General features: G+C 40.7%; 1 protein-coding gene across 1 annotated transcript in view; it reads right to left on the bottom strand.

Annotated features, from left to right (window-relative positions):
- Positions 1-20,330, bottom strand: part of tmtc1 (transmembrane O-mannosyltransferase targeting cadherins 1) — a 116,300-nt gene that overhangs the window by 31,756 nt on the left and 64,214 nt on the right. Inside the window, 5 exon segments of the mRNA XM_018697122.2 lie at positions 356-477; positions 10,217-10,406; positions 17,650-17,753; positions 18,152-18,178; positions 18,180-18,234. Of these exon segments, the coding sequence (XP_018552638.1) occupies positions 356-477; positions 10,217-10,406; positions 17,650-17,753; positions 18,152-18,178; positions 18,180-18,234 (498 nt within the window).

The raw sequence follows: 20,330 nt of genomic DNA, 5'->3' as shown, positions 1-20,330 counted from the left end.
TCTTTAGTCTCCAAAGCTCTTAATAGGCCAGATGGCCACCTCTCACTGTGAGATCTCAAACCACTTATGTCAACATAGCTACACAAAGTATGACAATTCTCTTACACATATTTTTGCCTTAAGTTTTGATGGGAAATGGGAGAAGCAGGGAAAAAAAAGAAAATTAAAAAGATGTGTTTTGCAGTGTGCAATGTGGATCCAGTGTGAAAATCTTACATTTTGTTAGAAATGCCCTTGTTTTAAAAACCCAAAAACCAATTTTTATCAATATATTTTTTACTCTTTGAACACAGTAGGTACTAATAACACTAGAAATATATATGCATACTGTAGATGCCCACCTACACAAACTCACCTTGGCATGTAGAGAACCCTCTCGGCCACGACGAATCCAACCCTGAAGAAAAGATTACTGGCAGGAATGAAGGGAAACACCAGAAACAACATTCCAACCAGCACTTCCCTGCTCTCCTGTCTCTGCACAGAGAGAGAGAGAGAGAAAGAGAGAGAGAAAAGAGGGAAAGCAAAGAGATATGAGCATATTCACAGCAAACAAACCTAGTACTGCATTTTTCAATAAACCAAGTCAAAAGGCAAAGTGTAACTGCTTCAAACAGCATGGCTGAAAAGCATATTCATTACGAATGGTAATATGTGCCAGTCAGACTCTGCCAACACACACAAAGACACACACACATACACAATTGGAAACACTGATACATGAACGCTCAGCAGCCATGACCAATCTGTCTTAAATATTAACAATCATCTGTGCAACAGAGAAGCAATTAAGGAGATCAAATTATCAAATTACTGTTAATTCCTTTTTCAATAGAGCCCGTATCTGAGGCCATTCATATTTCATAATGCCCACAGCCTCTGCCTTCTCTCCTTCCATGTTATCCCACCATGGCTGTGTTTATTTGAACAAACAGGCCTCTAATTGGCTGAGTTGGCGGTCCCTCACTGTGTTCAGTGGATTGGCTCATTAGCAGTAATGAGAGCAAGAGAAGTGTGGAGTGTTGATTAGCGTTGCTCCAATCAGAGACTTGTTCTGCTATCAGCAGGCTCATTGACAGCTATTGAGACCATCGCTGACTGGAAGGGACCTATAGCGATATTACAGACACGACCAACAAACTGATAAGCACTTTGAGCTAGTGAAGCAGTTCTCCACTGGTATGAGCCTCAATATAACAGAGGGAGGAATGCAAACACACTGCTGGCTGATATCATCTGACATCAATACTACCATAAACATTATGAACATCTACACACAGACAGCTAATGATAGCATCATAGAGTGTTAATGGTCCTATAGTAATATTACAGAGTTATGCACACTCAAAGTTAGTGATACGACAACAAATTGCTAAAAGCCTTAGTATTATCTACATAAACCAACTGCACTAATTATGTTGTAGATGGGGTAATTGTGTTAGTAGTGCTACCAATGGCTGTTCTTTCAGTGTAAATAACATTAGCCTGCGAGGGTTACTGAAAAGTAGCCGACTTGTGCCTTGGCAGTCTCCCACTATCAGACTCATCACTTCCACTGATCGGAGATGCACCATGATTAACAAATTTGCAGATCCAGTCTTCTTATGGACAAATACTGCTCGTGGCTAATTTGGCATAGACATAATGGGTGCATTGTTAAAAAGGGATGTCAGCAGACTGTCATCAGTTGTTCATTCATCCAGTCATCCCCCTACATGGCTACATCCTCCAGCTCCTCCTAGGGGATCATGAACTATTCCCAGGCCTTGAAACAGAACATGAAATCTCTAAAAGTCTGTTCTTGGTTTTCCACATGCCCCCCTGTTAGGAGGACTTTAACAGGGAGGCATCCTGGGGGGATTCTTATCAAATGACCAAACCACTTTAACTGACATCTTGCACTACAAAGGAACAGTAGTCCTACTCATAGCTCTGAACTCCTCCTCTACAGGTGAGCTGAACAACCCTGCAAAAGAAACTAATTTTAGTTTGTGGTTCTCTTCTTTCAATCACTTTCTGAGGCTGAAGACAATAGATTAGAATTTGAATGTACAGTAGATCCTGCATTCCAATTTGACTTGTGAACTTCGCTTGGGGCAGTGGCTCACTTCCAACAGCAAGCCACCTTTTTCTGCCAGGGTACCATGGACTCAGACTTATTTAATCACCTGTAAATTAATACCACCAACTGATGTTGCCTGTAACCCAACCAACTGTGCACTGTGCCAAATTTGTGGTTATTGCATCACTTCCAAAGACAAAGACATGATCACTGTGGTTTTCAGTGTAGTTGGGGGTTTGTTACTTCTAATTGCTGGCTACCATCCTAATTGCTTGGCATCAGACCCTACTCTCCCTTGCTCACCATCTTTTCTGTCCTCTTTTTGTTTCCTTCCTCTTCATGTCCTCTTCATCTCTGCTGTTCTCTTGTTATTTCCCCAATCTTTTGATCCTCTGCTCCTCTTTGACTTCTTTCTTTTATTTCCTTCTCTTCTTATTATTTTTCATCATCTAAGCTCTCTTCTTTATTCTGTATTGTGACAGTCTCATCTTGGCTGTTATAGCTGTACTTTACCTGCCAGCAGACTCACTGGGTTCACCCAAGTCACTTCCAACATATGGTGCTGTCACTTCCTTCTTAGTGGACCATTAGCCAATGAGAGACCAATTAACAAGGTGAAAAGGAGGGGACTTCAGTTATTGTGAAATGCAGTCAGAGGTAACTGGTAGATGTTTACATGACAGGCCAGTTGAACAAAATGCTTCAGAAAATGTACCATCATCTGTCTCAGCCTCTCATCTGTCTTTCACTAGGTAACCATAACAGCAGACAGAGAATAGTTTGCATGAGAGAGAGAAATATAAAGGTGGTGCATTGCTCACTCTTACACTGTAATGCTACAAACATCAGGTGTGATGCACTGTTTCTAATCTTGTGGTGTGAATATGTTTTCAGAACTGCCACTCACTAGTTGAGTTTTGTTTTTGGTTCCATTCTGAGTAAAAACTCTAGAGACTGTTGTGTGATCAGCAGTTCCAGAAACACTCAAACTAGCCTGTCTGAAACCATCATGCCATGGTCAAAGAGATCACATTTTTCCCCCCATTTTGATGTTTGATGGGAACATTAACTGAAGCTCCTGACCTGTATCTGCAGGATTTTATGCACTGCACCTCTACCGTATGATTGGCCAATTGGATAATTGCACAAATAAGCAAATGTACAAGTGTTCTTAATAAAGGTGAGTGGGTATATGTGAGCAGGTCCAAGAACTTCCTTTCTGCAGAACACAGTCTGTGTTTTTCTACTGGAGTTTGTTTACCAAAATGGAGCCTGATTTCATGTGACACCACCCTTCCTTTAACACAGGAATTTAAGATAGAATCCAGAGTCTTTGGGCTCAACGTTAGCTTGGTAACACTGCATCAAATCACATCCAGGGGTCGAGGAAGAGGGCAGGAACTGGCATGCTGGAGCGCCAATTACTTCTAGAAGTCACTGCGGGGTCAGCACTGTGTGCTTTAAGCAGAACTAGACTGCAGTGAGGAAAGGTCGCAAGGGTCGCGAAAACATTTTCATACTGTCAGCTGCATGTGTGTGAGAGAGACTGACTTTCAATTTATGAAACATATCACCGCCAAACAGAGGAGGAAGTGTGGTGACCTTAGAAACTCTGCACACAATAACAATATCTATCCATACTGACTGCCCTCACAGGTACAATTAACATTTAAACACAAACCATCATACAATCTTCTCTCCGTCCTGCAGGGCTCATACAGTCATAAAATACAGAATATCTTTCCAGAGAGACAAATCCATGCACTCCATTTGGGTGGTAGTGCTCTCAGTGCTGCTACAAGCTCTGCACAACACTCGGGATACCTCTGTGAGCAGGCTACAAAGCTTGGAGAATGAATTTGTGTTGAACCCAAAACAAAAAAACCTGTCACACCCACATACTTAATTCAAACACATCAGAGTTGTGAAATTATATAATCATTGGTGGAAAATGACTTCATCTATTTTGTCTGGTTTTATTAAAATCTGAACATGGTCTGGTTTGACACTAATGAACCTTAAGTAGGTGCTAAGTTAACAATAAAATCTTACAGTGAATACACTCACTACACTGTGCCAAATGATTTACATTGACTGAGCACTGCAGTTAAAGGTCAAATTCTAAGTCCTGCTCTGTGAGTCTGTTTGACAAGAGGCTGGCTCCACAAATGGTTGCACACAGCTGCATGGCATACTTGTACTATGAAACCACTGTGGTAATGAACTAGTAGTATGAAAATGTTACTGTCCCTGTTTTACTATGCATGTTCCAATTTAAACTGTCGAGGACGTGTTTGTTTCTTTTAGGTGACTGCTAACAGACTGTGTGTGTACTGGAGGGAACAGTCACTGGTGACTGAGTGGCTGAATCCAGTAGTGGTGGAAGAGGAATTCAAATCATTAACCTAAGTAGAAGTAGCAATGCCATACTATAAAACTTACTTACTTGTTTACAAGTAAAAGTCATGCATTTAAAAATGTATAGAAGAATCAAAATGTACTTAAAATATTGAAATAAAAAGTACTACTATTATAGTATGCAGAGTGTTCCCATGTCAGTGGTACATTACTGGATCATGATTACTGATGTGGACAATATTTTAATGTAGTAGTTAGTTGAAGTGGAACTCAACTTTTTTATTCATATACTGTGGGGTAGTTTATTCTATAAAATGCATAATAAAAAAAATCTTGATCTAAAAATTAACTTTAACTATTAATTGAATTTAGTGCATATAATATCATGACATAAAGCCCAGTCACAGAATCATCCAAAGCAGCAAAATTCTGGGACAAAATGAATTCAAGGAAAATGTGACATGATGATGATAATGTTATATGATAGACCTATTAAATTCCAGATCACATTTAGGCTACAAAATAAAGTGCAATAAAATATCAATGCATACACTAGTGGAACGCCACATCACATCCTCAGTAAAGCCTGACAAGAATTAACCAGAAAAGAGGACAAATCTCAGACAATCCAAGCAAGTGGCACCAGGGCAAATATGCAATATTAAGCTACATACAGAATAATAAATGACCTCTGACTTATAGAATTAACAGCACAATACAGCATCACCAGGACAGACAACACAGGCATGTATAAACACTATTAACTCCACAGTAGCTGCAGCCAACAAACACACACGAGGGACACAGTCTGCAGTGATCACATAAAATGCTTTGTTGCTAGGTTACATAGTGATTGTTGATGTTCTCCTCTGTACACTCAGTTAGCTACATTCATTACTATGTATTGTTAGCATCACCTGTCTGAACAATGTTCACTGTACACTGGGCGGTCCCCATTCAATCTGCCCTAGGCTCATCCATTCTCACCATTCAGACCATTCAGCCTCTCTTGTCTCACTGCAGTCACAACAGTGACAGAGATTTACAGTCAAAAACAGGCTGGATGGTCTCACACACCTCACCCTGAAGGTAGAGGGTCATCATTAAATGCATATGTCACTGCACGAGGATCGAGAGTAGACATCAGATTCCAAGGCACAGGACCACCCTGCAAGTAGGTAATGACCGGCCCAGTCAGCATCACAGTCACAGTTAGCTTCATAGCATTCTTGCTCTCTCAGTTACATTACTTGACTTTGCTGCTGAATGACAAATTGATATGATAATGGTAATTTCATGTGCAAATGGCAGTTTTATGTGGATATGCATGAAGATAATGGTTAGATATAATGTTATTTATACTTTACATTTTCCTCTCTACCCTGTTGCAGCTTTGCAGTTAGATTTTTTTTAATCAAGACAATTGTAAACATCTCTAAATATGACTATTGATGACAGCAAATAAGACCTTAACTCAAGTAGTATTCACGATCATATTAATATATGATATATACCTCTTCCTCTTCCCTAAATGCTGGTTTAACAGTGATCGTGCATCACAGATGATGCACAGACAGAATGGTAAGTAGTGAGCATTCTAAGCGTGGTCGAAGCTCTGGGAGCACTGTATCACTGGTTTACATGAGTATAGTACTTTCAGGTCCCACACAGTCGGGATGGATGATTTTTCTGGAGTTCAGCAAAGTCCAGCAACATAACTAAAAGAGCAAGAATACCACGAATGTGGCTTTTGTGTTTTACTCTAACAACTGTGACTTTGAAATCAAACAACATACAATACTTGAAATTAAAAAAAAAAAAAGAAGAAAAATTCTCTTAGTGCGTCATGAAACTAAATCTCACCTGTATGGGTATGATATTTGTCCAGTTTATGATATCTGGACTCCACATCATGTTAACCAGCCAACTCAAACTGTAACCACAAACTGCATTTTGCAAAATGACATTAACTCTTGGTGAACTAGTTAACAATTTTTGATTTCATTTCCTGGATTTAACATTTAAAATTGACTAATTGAAATTATTTTAAAACAACAACTTGACATTTTAGTGAATATGCCTTCTTGCTAAAACATACCATAACATAATAACATCAATACTAATCTCATTTCTGTGTGTTAGATGTGAAGCTAAAGACAGGAGATGATTATCTTAGCTTAGCATAAAGAATTGATACAAGGCGAAATGACTGGCATGGCTTTATCCAAAGTTATGGATCCTGAATGCATTTTGTGAGGGGGTGTGAGTGTGTTCAAGTTAAAACAGTGTGTGAAGATGCCCTGTGTAAATCATGTTGTGTGTCCCTGCTTTGCTGTTCAGACAGTACAGAAAGGCTCCTGAGGTAAGATCAATTCAAAGAACAATTTCCACGTACAAAATGTTCTGGACAAACAAAGTAATTCTACTCGTATATTCAGAAGCACATAGCTCTCCCTCCCACGCTGCTAATGCTCTGATGGATGAAAAGAAAATTTGTTGAAATATTCTGACTTCTCAAAGAGAAAGACTCACAAGAATGACAGTTGCAACTTTTTCATTAAAGAGAAAGTTAACATGTTACATGGATACAGATCTCCAGAGTAAACCAACTCTGGAAAGCAGCAGCAACATTTTGGTGCACATAAATGACATTTTCAGCCAAGAAACATTAGAGGAAAGGTTTTCTCCTCCAAAACTGCAGCAGCACAGTTTTATAAGGACTCCTTGAACAAATATCATCTGAAATGTAAGACGGATAAGCAGAGGCATTGTGGGAAAAAAGACATGAAGGGAGAACAGGAGGTATTACAAAAACATGATGCTAATTGAGAGAGTGAAAATCTCTTCCCCACAGACACAACCTATGGGAAATACACACGGTCTATATGCATGAATATACATTTCACAGAGCAACGTCTGTTGCCACGGTAACAGGTAAGAGACAAGCCTGGCTTGACACATGAAAACATGTAGCATGTGAGTTTTTTTTTTTTTTTTTGCAAAATCATTTTCACAATATAACAAGATAGTTTTCATGTTATTGTGAAATTATTTCCTGCTGTCACCAGATACTACATTATTCTGTTATTACAAGAAACTTTTCCTGGTGGAACAATGTTTCCCTTTATCTTGTTTCTTGTTATTTCAACATCCCTGAGAAGGAACTGATTGAAGAACCATCCATCCATTATTGTATTTAACTTAGTTTAACCTTTGCAGGCACACAGGGGGGCTGGAGCCTGTCTCACAGGGTACACCCTGGACAGGTCTGTCTTAGTGTTTACACAGACAGACAGACAGGAAGACAACCATACTCACAGTAACATCCACAGGCAACTTTTAAAGGTGTTACAGCTTCAATATGTCTTTGCCACAATTAAAAACTAAATGTAAAATTATACAGCATGTGTAGGAAAAGGAACAGTGTTCTGTTTCTATTTGTTTCATTGAGATACACTGGATTTGTGAAACAATGAGTTAATGGATTAATGTGGTGTCTAGTAACAATGAGAAAATGTCATAATAACATGTAAAATATCTTGTTACATTGTGAAGGGGATCTTATAAAAATGAGAGAATTTCTCGCTCTAACAAGAAACTGAGCTGATTTTATTTGTTATGGGTACAGTAATGCACTGCCTTGTAGTAACAGCTGAAAAGTACTTTTACTTTTTATACCTCCTGGAAATGCAAGCAATTCTTTAGCTGAAACACAGTGTATTTTCCTTTGTCTTTGTATTTTTATAATACAGAGGCTTGACTGGGTTGACCCCTTCAGCACATTTGCCTTTAATGAAGCACTAATTAAGAGTCCCACTGGGATCTGAAAGCTCACTGATTAATAGCTCCTTAAATGCACATTGTGCTCTTTAGTGGAACACTCAAAAAGACTCATTATTATTAACAGAAAAAGAATGAGCTGCTATTACTCTTCAGATTTAAAGACTGTCTCTGAAAACTGTCATATAATCTTCGTTGAGCACTGTGACTTATGCTAACAAAGGCTTGGCAGTTGTACAGTATCTTAACAAGACTACTCTGATGTGTTTCAGTCACACTTTCCAGTCATCTGTATCAAGGGGCTGCGTTAATGTGCCACTGAGACAGTAAAAAACATCCAACCACTGACCAATAGCAAGCCAGAGAAGTCAGGGAGCTACTGTAGCTAATGAGCGAGCTTCCACCATTCTCTATTTAACCCCCCTCTGGTGAGTATATATTGCTCCACAAAAGAAGCACAGTTTGTAAAAGCAGAAGCCAGCAAGTTTTATTTTAATCATCTGTGTGAACTGTCCCATTAGCAACAGAGCTAGGAGTTGTTAAACTGCCTTTTAGCAACTGCCCGTTTAATAAGCAATTATTCAATAAAAATGATGCACAATCCTGAGAACAAAACGACATCCCAGCACAGAAGAAACAGAGAGAAGCTCTGAGAACCACTATGACTGACTAGTGCTACCCTGACAGACTAGCATAGTGTAGCAGTGTACAACACCTTCACCAGGTATTTTACAACTCAGCAGCATCATGTTATCCTCTGTATCAACAATCACTGATGTGCTGCTTTTACTCCTTGGCTGATGTGAAAGTATAAAGCCCTGACGAATATGAGTGGCCACCTTATCATTTTATGCATATATTCCCTTTGCTTCAGGGAATATGTACATAAAATCTATACATTTTTCTAACTGTGTGCTGTAATACATAATATGTGTGCATATGCACGTTTGTGCATGTGCATGCAGGCGTCAGCATAGCTGTGTAGCGTGCGCCTGCATGCAAATGTTGTAAAGGAAGTGATCCGTGTCAGGTGTATCTGCGCACAATTAAGTTTTACAAAGCTGTTCTTGTGATATGAGTACTCTCCTGCAGTGGTATAGTCTTTCTCATTGTGATTTAGTTAACCTTAAATCTGTTTGTGAATATCTTAACCAGTGCATACATAAAATGTTAAGTGCATACCTTGGGTCTTAAGCGACCTGGGATTATACAACATCCTGTCTAATTCATTCATTCAATTTATTTTTTTCTATGGGATGATGGATGCAAGTGATAGAAAGTGATATGCTGTGTTTTCCAGTTTGACCCCATGAGATAACAATGTTACAATGAATAAATACAGAAACAATGATGAAGTCTATTATATTAGCTTAGTGTCACAGTAATACAGTGGCACAGCATGGGTGTCAGGTTTTGTGCAGAGCAGCATTTTCTTTGATACTGGAGGCTTTAGATGACAGCAGCTCTGCAGATGAAGACGTACCTGAAGCTACCGAGGAATTCGTTTTTGTTCCATTCATGAATCAGGTCATTTAAAGGAAGGAACTGGAGCATAAGAATGACAAAGCCATTCAAACAGCATATCAGACAAAATGCAGTCTGAATACTATAAAGGCACACGTAGTTTTCCAGGCCAAATTTCCAACTTGGGAAACCAGAAAATATCACAAACGCACACTCTCCTGGAAAGTGTTGGCAGTCAGCTGCTGTGGACACAGCTGGAGAAAACCAAACAGGTGCTATGGCTTCCAAAAGCTGACTGATGCTCTGAAAGCCATCCACGCTCAACCACAAAACAGTGGAGGGGTGTGCACACAACTACATTAGTAACCAGTGTGTCACTACATTAGTAGTGCCTGTGATTAGTGATTACTGGTATGGTAGGTGTCAGGCTATGAGAACTTACAAGCAGCCAGTGTGTATGACAGCACAGTGCGCGCTAACACTTTTTTCCGTTCCTCAAATGAAGCAGATGTGATCTTGGCTACATTTTAGCTGCCACTGTCTTGTTCTTACCTGCAGTGAGAAGATGCAGCGCAGGCAGAGAGCAACCATCACGACGGCCAGCAGCACGGTGGCCACGTTGCGCACGTCGCCCAGCGACTCCACCAGGGGGATGCTGCCCACCTGCCAGTCGTAACACAGCACGATGGGGGCCAGCAGGAGCCAGGCGTTAAACGACAGCAGGTAGGAGTAGGTCAGGATCCTGGGGGGAGGGGAGGTGAAGAGAGGTTGATGAGGATGAGGGAAAAGGATGGATGGATGGATGGATGGCAGAGAGAAATGGGAGACAAGAAGGAGGCAAGAGGAAAGAGAGAGAGAGAAAGAAAAAAATTAGTCAAACAACAATAATATTGTCACTTTAATTGTCAGCGAAATTTCAAGTAATCATTATAACCATCCTGTTTACCTCAGTCTGGACTGTTGGTTACCTTAGCATAAAACAAACAGGCAGTTGTCCAAGGTTAAATATTGATTAGGAGTAATTCTCTAACCCAACATTTAGAGTCCAATCAAATAAGCTTATGCCAAGTCACAGGGTGTACTGAATGCTAACATGCTGATGCTGCTTCTGCTTTTGCTGTGTTTGCTTTGCTGTGATGGTCTTTTTCCTCTCCCTTTGTCTACATTGCTCTTAGTGGGGTTGAGACCTGCATGGCTGTCCAGAGTATTGATCTGGCTGCAGCGTGGCAGCTATCTGCTTCTATTAAAACCACCAGGACAGGGTCAGACAGAGACACAGTCGGTCTGATCCTAAGGACAAGAGGAGCCAGAGACAAGGAGAGTGAAGTGTAGTGGAAAGTGCAGATGCAGACAAACAGACACACACACACACACACACAGTGAAAGTTTTCTTCCTTCCACTGATCAAATTCGTGCTAGCTCCTAACTGACAGTTAACTAAAAACTAACCCTAAAGCCCACTGGGACTAGTTTCATGTGTTTTCAACAACCTGTGTTGGTCAGTTTTAATAATGCGTGGCGTGTGTATGTGTGTACAATTTTTCACCCCCACTCCAGTACTAATAATAACAGCCACAATGACCTGTTTTCAGCAAACTCACTGGTCTCCCTGTAATTTAAATACTGTCCAGAGCTGCTGTTATTCTACTTTATGTTTTTTCATAATCTCAAAATAGTTTTTGTTAATATGATAGACAGAAACATCAACACATTTAAAGCTATCATGAAAGCAAGATCCAATAAAAGCTTATCAAAAGACAACCCTGTCATGTTTACAGACAACTAATTTGTGAAAGCAAATATGCTGACTAGGTTACGTTTTCTATTAACATACTGGAGAAATGTTGTTAATGCTGATATTAGTAAAATGTTCACTGGTGTATTTCATTTGTTTTCCACCAAAATATCTCATCCTACAGTATGATATCCACTTTAAGTGACTGTTACATGGTTCTGTTTAGACTCACAGCACTTGGTTGAGGTCAGGGAGAAATGCTGGTCTGGTTGAATACAGAAAAAGTTCACAGTGACTTCAGACACAACACATTCATGTAAATTTTACAGAAACTACCAAGTGCTTTTGACACGTAAACCTGACCGCAAACAAAAGTCTGGACGTGAATCCTGCCAAAGTCCTACACATTGTACACCTGCAGTCCACCTACACCACCTCTGTGTGACAGTACAGAACATAACTCTAGCACTTTATTCAAAACGTTGCCTCAGTCAGCAATTATGATTTTCATCCCAGTGTAAGTGGAAAAACAACTTCATACCATATAAACATAAGCTCTAGAAAACAGGGTTGCAAATAGGCTATTGTAAGTAGCTACAGGTAGACGCCGTTATTCTCTTCTGACTAGTTCTGTGGAATGTCCAGGTCTATGACAGACCACACCTGTAATCTTAGGATCAGTTAAATTACTGTGATTACAGTGAATATTTCAAACTCAACCAATGAGACCAGGTTCCACATATGTTTTCCATCGTAAATAGGATGGATTATTGAACATGGCTGACTGACGCACCATTAAGTTATTTGCAAATAATGGAATGAAGCAGAGGAGATATCCATTTTTTTGGCAGTTGTGAGAAGAAACCTTTTGACACAACAACATCTTCAAATTTACCTGCAGTAATGTGGACACATCCTGGAACTATAATTGGTTTGGACTGCAAGCACAATAATCCAGTCGTGACATGTCATTATTGGCCAAGCTAGTTTCCTTCTAACAGAGATGTCTTTAACTGTAGAGACAGGAGTGTACATTCTGTGCAGTCTTATATTGCCGGGTGTTATACTGTCATATTTTCCATCTCTCCTACAAACACAGAGGTGAGAACTATAACTCAAGTTTTGCCAGGTAGACTACTACTGGACCACAAACATGTGCTTATGTAAAAAGGGCTTGTGGCTAAAAATATTTTCAACATACAACTTAAATATGTAACTATTACTATAAGAACTATAACACAAATTTGTAATACTGTAATTCAGTAGCTACAAAGTGATCAACAGTTCCCTGCAGAATAATTAGCATGTCTGCCTTGTCTGTGAGAATGTGGGATCTTTCTTAACATATGGTATCTCTAGCACTTATCCATGTCATATCCCCCTTTGTTGTGAGTACATTCCCTTGAGTAGTGCATCTCACATCGTTTTTGTTGACTTTTGGTGAAATGTATCCATACTGTAGGAGCTTAAAAAATGTGGGTATATTGCCAACTTGGAACCCGAGCCCATCCCTACTCTGACCAGCTTTAAAACCTGTCACTGCAATACTTGTGTCATTTTAGTCGCACCATTTGACATCAATAGCACACACTGAAAGCATCATACAGACAAAAGGTAAAGTAGCTGGGATGTGCCTTTCCAGGCAGTAAATGTGAGAAGACTGAGGCTCTTCTGTAGAGCTGATATCAGCTTGTCTTTAGTGTTTGATGTGAATGTCCTTGATCTTTCATTGGCCATCGACTGACTCCTGGTCATCCGTGTGATTGTCAGATGAGTCAGCAGACAGCTGGGGAAAAGTGCAGGAAATTCTCATCTGATGCTAAAGACCATCTTAGATCAGAGAGAAAGGTTACCATCTCCAAAGCTCGGTGGGATGAGGTTGAACCTCTGAAGAGATCGTTAGTGCCATTATTATTCCTTTCCCACAACAGACTTTCAGTCGATTCTTGCCTCTGACTCCACCAAAAGAGGGTTACCACACAAGAGACGGTGAGCTTAAATCTGCATTGATTCTGACAGAGGCTGTGTTGAGAACTGAATTCTGAATAGTCATACAGTGAAGACCAGCCACTGGTTAGGCATTGATTTCCTCCGGGACAATCTCACGGAAGAGGCTGAAGCTCAGTGTGGCTGTGAGGCCACCTGCTGATGCGCCAGAGGGCGGGGGTGGGGTGGGGTGGAGGGGGGGCAGGCCGAATCCCCTCTGGACACGGCAATGAAACATGTCATGGAGAGGAACAGAAACTACTGCTCCTCCCTCTTCCCGTTCCCTCTGCCGTTTCCCTTTGTTCCCCTGACTTCTGTTCAGATTGGCTATTAGAGAGATTGACGGCTGGAGAAAGTCACAGGACACAATGTCTGAAATAAACACAGGCTCGGGTCAATAGGCATACAAAGACTTGCAGAGGTTGTCACAAGTGCTCTCTTTCAATCACACACACACGCACATGCAGATAGAGAGAGAGAAAGAGAGATAAGGCAGCCATCCAATGTGGTGCTGACATGCAGCGGAATGTTCTCCACCTGCCGTCATCTGATGGGTCTGAGCCATATATTCAATTCCCTTCTCCACATTTTGCAAGGCCCTCTAACCACAAATTATCACACACAGACACAGAAGGGTAGAAGGAAAATAGTAGTGAGGGATCAGGGAGCAGAAAGAGAAAATGAGTCATTTGTCAGGTGGTGTGTGGGCGTTCTGCTCTCCTGAGTCTGGTCTGATGGGAAGCCAATCCAGGTTTCAGGTCTGATGCAAGGCTCTCAGCTGTTCTACACCTCCTAACACACGCACACACACACACCTATGCTGGCTGAGGTGCAGGGGTCCCCGTCCTCGAAAAATACTGCCACACAATTCAGTACTTACACAACCTTGCACTGGAAAACAGACGGTAAGTGCTTCTGACTAGGCACAAAGATTCTCTGTTTCAGTGAACCAGGGAAAATACACTGAAGATTAAACTTTGCCAAAGAACGTGAAAAGAGGCCTGATGAATGTTGCACATTCTTTGGTCAGATGAAACCCAAATAAATTTGTTTGGATCAGATGGGGGGTCCTGCTTGTTTGGAGTAGACCAGGCCAGGACTGCCACAGTCCTGAGCGTTCAACATGGAGGTGGGAGTGTGCTGATAAGAGGCTGCATGAGAGCGAAAGGTAAAGGAGAGATGAAGTTAATGTAATGTAAAAATGAAATCTGTGACCTGGCCGACTACGTCCTCTGACTTGAGAACACCACCTTAAGATGAGGATCTACCATCTGTGGAGGATGGTAGAACATCTCCATACAGATTTGTGCAATACTGGTATTATCCATGCCAAGAAGGATCAAATCTGTCCGAAACAATGCAGACCTACAAAATACTAAAAATCTCACTGATGAATAGTGTATTGACTTTTGTTGCAGTTGGTTCTTTAATATGGACCTTTCTTTTTAGTTTAATCAGTCAATCATTTCTGTTTTTCTAATTAATTGGCTTCATTCTTTCTTAACTTTGGCTGATGACACATGAAATATGTGTATTTTAGTGATACTGACCAGGGGCGTGCTCGGTTTGCTGTAGAAGACACAAACACATTCATCAGTCAGGTGGTTGTGACCTGCATGATAAAGAGTCAATCTTCTCTCAGACTGGACCAACACTGTCTGATACTCTCACAGAGGGGACAAAGCACACGTTTGTGGAAAGGGCAAGAATAAAAATATTAAACTAATAGATCACAGATTCAAACATTATACATGAATCACATGAAAGATTCAAAAAGGAAACAATGATCACAGACATTTACACCCTTTAGGCAAAAGTTTGAAAAAAGCTATTTATATATTATTATATATACATATTTTGAGCTCTGATTCTGATCTTAAATAAGTTTTATACACTTACTGATATTCAAAATGTTTTTATCAGTTATATACTGGACATGAAGCCTATATTTCCTGCTGTTTTTTTGAGATGATGATTGCATGTTGTTCCCTTCTTTCTCCTGTCTGCTACTCAACTATATTCAATGCAATTTAAATAACGTTATTTATCCCCAAGGGGGCAATTAGAGAGTACAGAGAGCAGTTCAAATATAATCACACACACTACACTTAAATAAATAAAAACCTCAAAAAGCACACTCATCAAACAATAACAAATAAATGTCATAAAGGCAAAATTCTCCAAAAATAATATCTCTGTGATATACTACTGTGTCTGTTTCGTTTCGTCAAAACATTTCCTCATAGTTAATGACATGAACCAGAACCAGCTTTTTACTTTTGTGTGTGTGTGTGTGTGTGTGTGTGTGTGTGTGTGTGTGTGATGAGGATGAAATGTGACACACCAACCACATCAAGTACATTTACAGTAATCCATGCTGCTGAAACTGTCATAACACACACACACACACACACACACACACACACACACACACACACACACACACACACCAAGGACAGACAAGAAACTGACAGACAGAAAAAACAGAGAGACTTGAGGGGTTCTATAAATTGATTTATCTCTCTCTCTCTCTTCACACACACGCACACACACACACACACGTATAAGCAGAGCAGATTAATGACAGTGGGGATGCTGCTGTGATGACTTATAAATGGACTGGCAGAGAGACACTAAAATGATGGATTATCACCGCCATATCGCAGATGGGTTAGTGGAATGCATAAATATACTGCTCTCACACACACACACACACACACACAGTGTGCGGTCAAGGCTCTCTCTCATACAGATGTCTAACAGTGTCTCAGTCTTCAAGGTCTCTCTCTATGTTCACACTGTCAGTGCTGAATGGCAAAGATGAGCAGGATGGCTGGAACGAGCAGATAGACAGACAGTCAGACAGACAGACAGTTAGAGAGACAGACAGGTGGTGAGGGCATACTGGAGGCTCAGTCAGACCTCAGGGAGCAGAAATAATGAGAGGAGAAAATGAAGGCGAGCAGGAAGGACAGAGCGAGGATATGTGAATCCGCTATAAATTTCCCAGGTGGCCGAGGGAGAGGAGAGCTATTTTTCACTGTTGCTGTGCTAATGACAGATTATATGCCGTCTCACCGACGTCAACAAACACTGACGCAGCTGAGAGGACCGGCAGACCTCGCCACTGACGCTGAACACTAACTCAACATGACCTCATTTCTAACTCCTACTGACTCATTACTACCAGTGAAACTCAACATCAACTCGCTGCTCTGTCAACATGGTGAGTGTTCATCCTATTACTACTGTGAGACAGCCTTAAAGTAATGGCTGGCTTGCGCAGGAGTCAGAGGTAGAAGTGAAGTGGACTTTAACTATACTAACTATCAGGTACAAACTGGAACAACAAATAGAAAACAAACCAAAACATGATGGTGGAAAAACCTGTGATCAAATCTTCCTCAGTCACGTCACAAGAAATTCAGTCAGGTTCCTCTGGTCGAACAGCTGTGCAGTGTTACTACAACAGTTGCTTCTTGCAGAGGAATGTTAGCCCTCATAAGAGAAGCATCTACATCAAATTTATAACATTCTGGAATTTATCAGTGATTGTTTTTTTAGTGCGTTTAATTACTTCAAAGATTGAAATATTTATTGAAATCATTGTTGCTCATTTTTGAATGCACTGTTTCAGCGTTCGTGGTAAGTGTTGATTGTTGTAATTATGATGATTTTATTGGTGCCCATCAACCCTGTTTATAACTTCTGATGAAAACTGAACCACAAACTAACTGCTATGATTGCTATTACATTGATAATATTCATAGAAACAATAGCAACACAGAAATCTGAATGTGTACAAATTGCATTCTAAGTAATTCACCCAGAATTTTACATTCTGTTTCCATATTAATCTTAACTCCTGAAAGCCAAAGAATTACTTCAGGTTACACTGAAAAGAAAATAACATACATCAGTAACTCAGAAACTGGACTAATACAAAAATCTTTTTTTTCTCATTTAAAATGCAAGATATTTAACACTTCCACTTCTTTGAGTGAGTAAATTACATGTACAGTCACTTTATTACACTTATTCTGTCCTCTAGAACCTTATTTCACCATACGTGGTTCCAAAAACTGGTAGCCACCTATACATATACTATGCATACTTAGATCTGTACTTGTGGGGGGGTGACAGCTTTGTGGGTCCAAATGCTAGACCCATGACAATAAATGCTGAACAGTTAAGGTTAAACTTGGACATAGATGTGTGTGTGTGTGTGTGTGTGTGAGACAGAGAGAGAGAGACAGACACTGACCTGGTAAGCAGATGAGGTGAGAAGGAGGCGGGGTTGTCTTGTTCAGAGAAGAGAGGCATGGATCCTCCCATTAGCCACAGCCTGACTGACATGATGATCACCACCTGGAGGAGGGAGGGGGGGGGGGACGTCTCAGCATCAAGTATTACAGTGTGACAATAAACACTTAAAAATGGAGGCCAACACTGATCGAGTCTTACATGAGGTGAACAGGGCAACATTCAAATGTACCAATACCATAAGTATCCAAGTATCCAACAGTCTTTATTCTACAACTGTCTTATCATGGAACAATAGTGCAACTGACAACATTCCAAAAAAAGGAGTAACAAGTATGTCTCTGCAATTGTAGTGTATAGCATGCTGAAAATAGATAACATCAACTGCTCCCTGGAGGCAAAGAAAACCATACATTTATCATCTAAAAATCTTATGAAAATGGCTGACAACAATGTGCAGAACAACCAGCATGGTACTTTTACACTGGACAAAAAGTACTCACATAGCCAGAGATGAGGCAGGCTCGTTTTGATGAAGGGGCTGCAGATGGAGAGGAGGTCCCTGAGTCTGGAGCCGGACAGATGACTAAGGGACACACAGACAGACAGACAGACAGACAGGAGGTCAGTCAGACTGCATTCTTTTTCTGTGGGCTTAAGCCAGTGCAATACAGCACAATCATAAATGTGGCAAATGTGAGCTCTGGAGTGGATTCCATCCAATCCCAGTTATGAGATACAATAGGCTAATATCATAGTTAGTAAGACTTCTTTCAAGATGCATGAGATGCAGAGACAATAAAAAGAGAGCCATGGTTCTGTCTGACTCTAGGAAAGCAGGAAAAAATGTTTAATTCCCCCAAAACGAAGCATTTCCATTAAAAGAATCACAGCAGCTGGCAGACAGAGCGCAGCACTTTCTGAAGCTGAGATCACTTTTATGAGTCACCTGATCAAAACAAGATGATTTAAGTTTGTGTTGTGCTCTGTATAGGTAGCTTGTGGCTTAGGGCACTACAATAACCAGCAGCAGTGACAACAAGCTGATGAGTCTGCAGACATTACCAGTCTGAAAATACAGAGAAAGAGCATAAGAATGCTGCATGTGACATTATTGCTACAAAGGCAGCAGTGATTGGCAATTAGCAGTGCTGTGTGCTTTAAAGGAGGTATGGTTTGCAGTAGTTTGATGTGTGATTTTTCAAAGATAACTGAGTTCTAAAGAGGACAAATGGGAGCATCAGTCAAAGCAAAAAAAAAGCTCAAGTATTAATCATGCCAAGGTGAACAGTGTGGAAACACCACTGAAAATCATACACACACAGAAAAAACTGAATTTGGGTCACAAGCTGAAACTATTGACCAGGGAAAAGACAGGTTTACAGTTAACATTCCCAGACTGACTTTGTTACCTCTCTATCTACTATCAGCTATCAAAAGGCATAAAATACATTTGAAATGCATTTGAAAAAGCTATTGGTTAATTGTTCTAATAGAGACTTTACTCAATATATTTTCCAATGTGAAGGATAGCAATTGCCACAGCATAGACACCCTCGGACAGAGACTGGTTCATCCCAAGGACAAGACTCCCAAGCACATGTTGAGGGAGAAATGCCCAGACCTGTACATAGGTGAAGCCAAACAACCACTCCATAAGCGCGTGGCTCAACACAGGAGAGCCAGCTCATCAGGGAAAGATTCGGCAGTTCACCCACACCTGAAGGAGAGGGGACACTCATCTGAGGACAAAGAGGTCCACATTTTGGATAGAGAGGACAGATGGTTTGAGAGAGGATAAAAGAGGCCATCTATGTCCATCTTTTAACGTCCATCAACAGAGGTGGTGGCTTACGACACCGACTTTCAGCCACCTACAATGCAGTCCTTAGATCTTTACCCAGGAGATTTAACCCCCATTCACACCTTGAGACATGTGACCCTAACAACTCACATGATGTCAGGGGGGTGGGAGGGCAATGACCCACTAACGAGTCCCACCTGGGCTCATGTGACCTTAACGACTTGCATAATGACAGGGTGGAGTTGACGACTCCCAGAACCACCTCCCAGAAGTTAAATACCTGGGACTCCCCAACCAGTTTTCAGAACTGAAGAAGCCTTTCAGATGAGAGGTGAAACCGTCTTCAAGAACCCAAAAAGAAGTCCAGTTGCCTTCAACTTCAGCACTTAATTAAGAATAATCTTACTAACCAGTGTGTATATTTACAGTCTGATATATTCTATTCCTCTGTGCCATAGAGCTCCATGGTCCAAAAACTACTAAAAACACATCAATAAGCCGCACTGCTGCACCAGGTGACATGCTTCTTCATCACCATGAACACACAATGTAGTTCATTTGAACTCAGTCCCTCACACACTGTCCTGCTGCCCCAAATACTCAATAGAGCACCAAATATAGATTAATCCACTGCTGAAAAGAGCCCCCAACATATTGTCCTCAGTTGGAGCCAATGGGTGAGAGTCACAGACAGGGTAGGGAAGTCAGACAGTACTGAGAGACGAACCAACACATTTAATTAGTTATGAAAATGTAGAATGATACCAGCCTTATTCTCTGCATCAAAGGACAGATACATTTCCTCTTACTGATTTAAAACCCACATCTGTTCACAGACACAATTTAAGACCATTGATGTGTCTTCTCTTGTGCAATTT

This window comes from Lates calcarifer, linkage group LG18, assembly GCF_001640805.2.
Source record: "Lates calcarifer isolate ASB-BC8 linkage group LG18, TLL_Latcal_v3, whole genome shotgun sequence".
Classification (NCBI taxonomy): Eukaryota; Metazoa; Chordata; class Actinopteri; family Centropomidae; genus Lates; species Lates calcarifer.
This window is presented reverse-complemented; position numbering and strand designations above follow the sequence as displayed.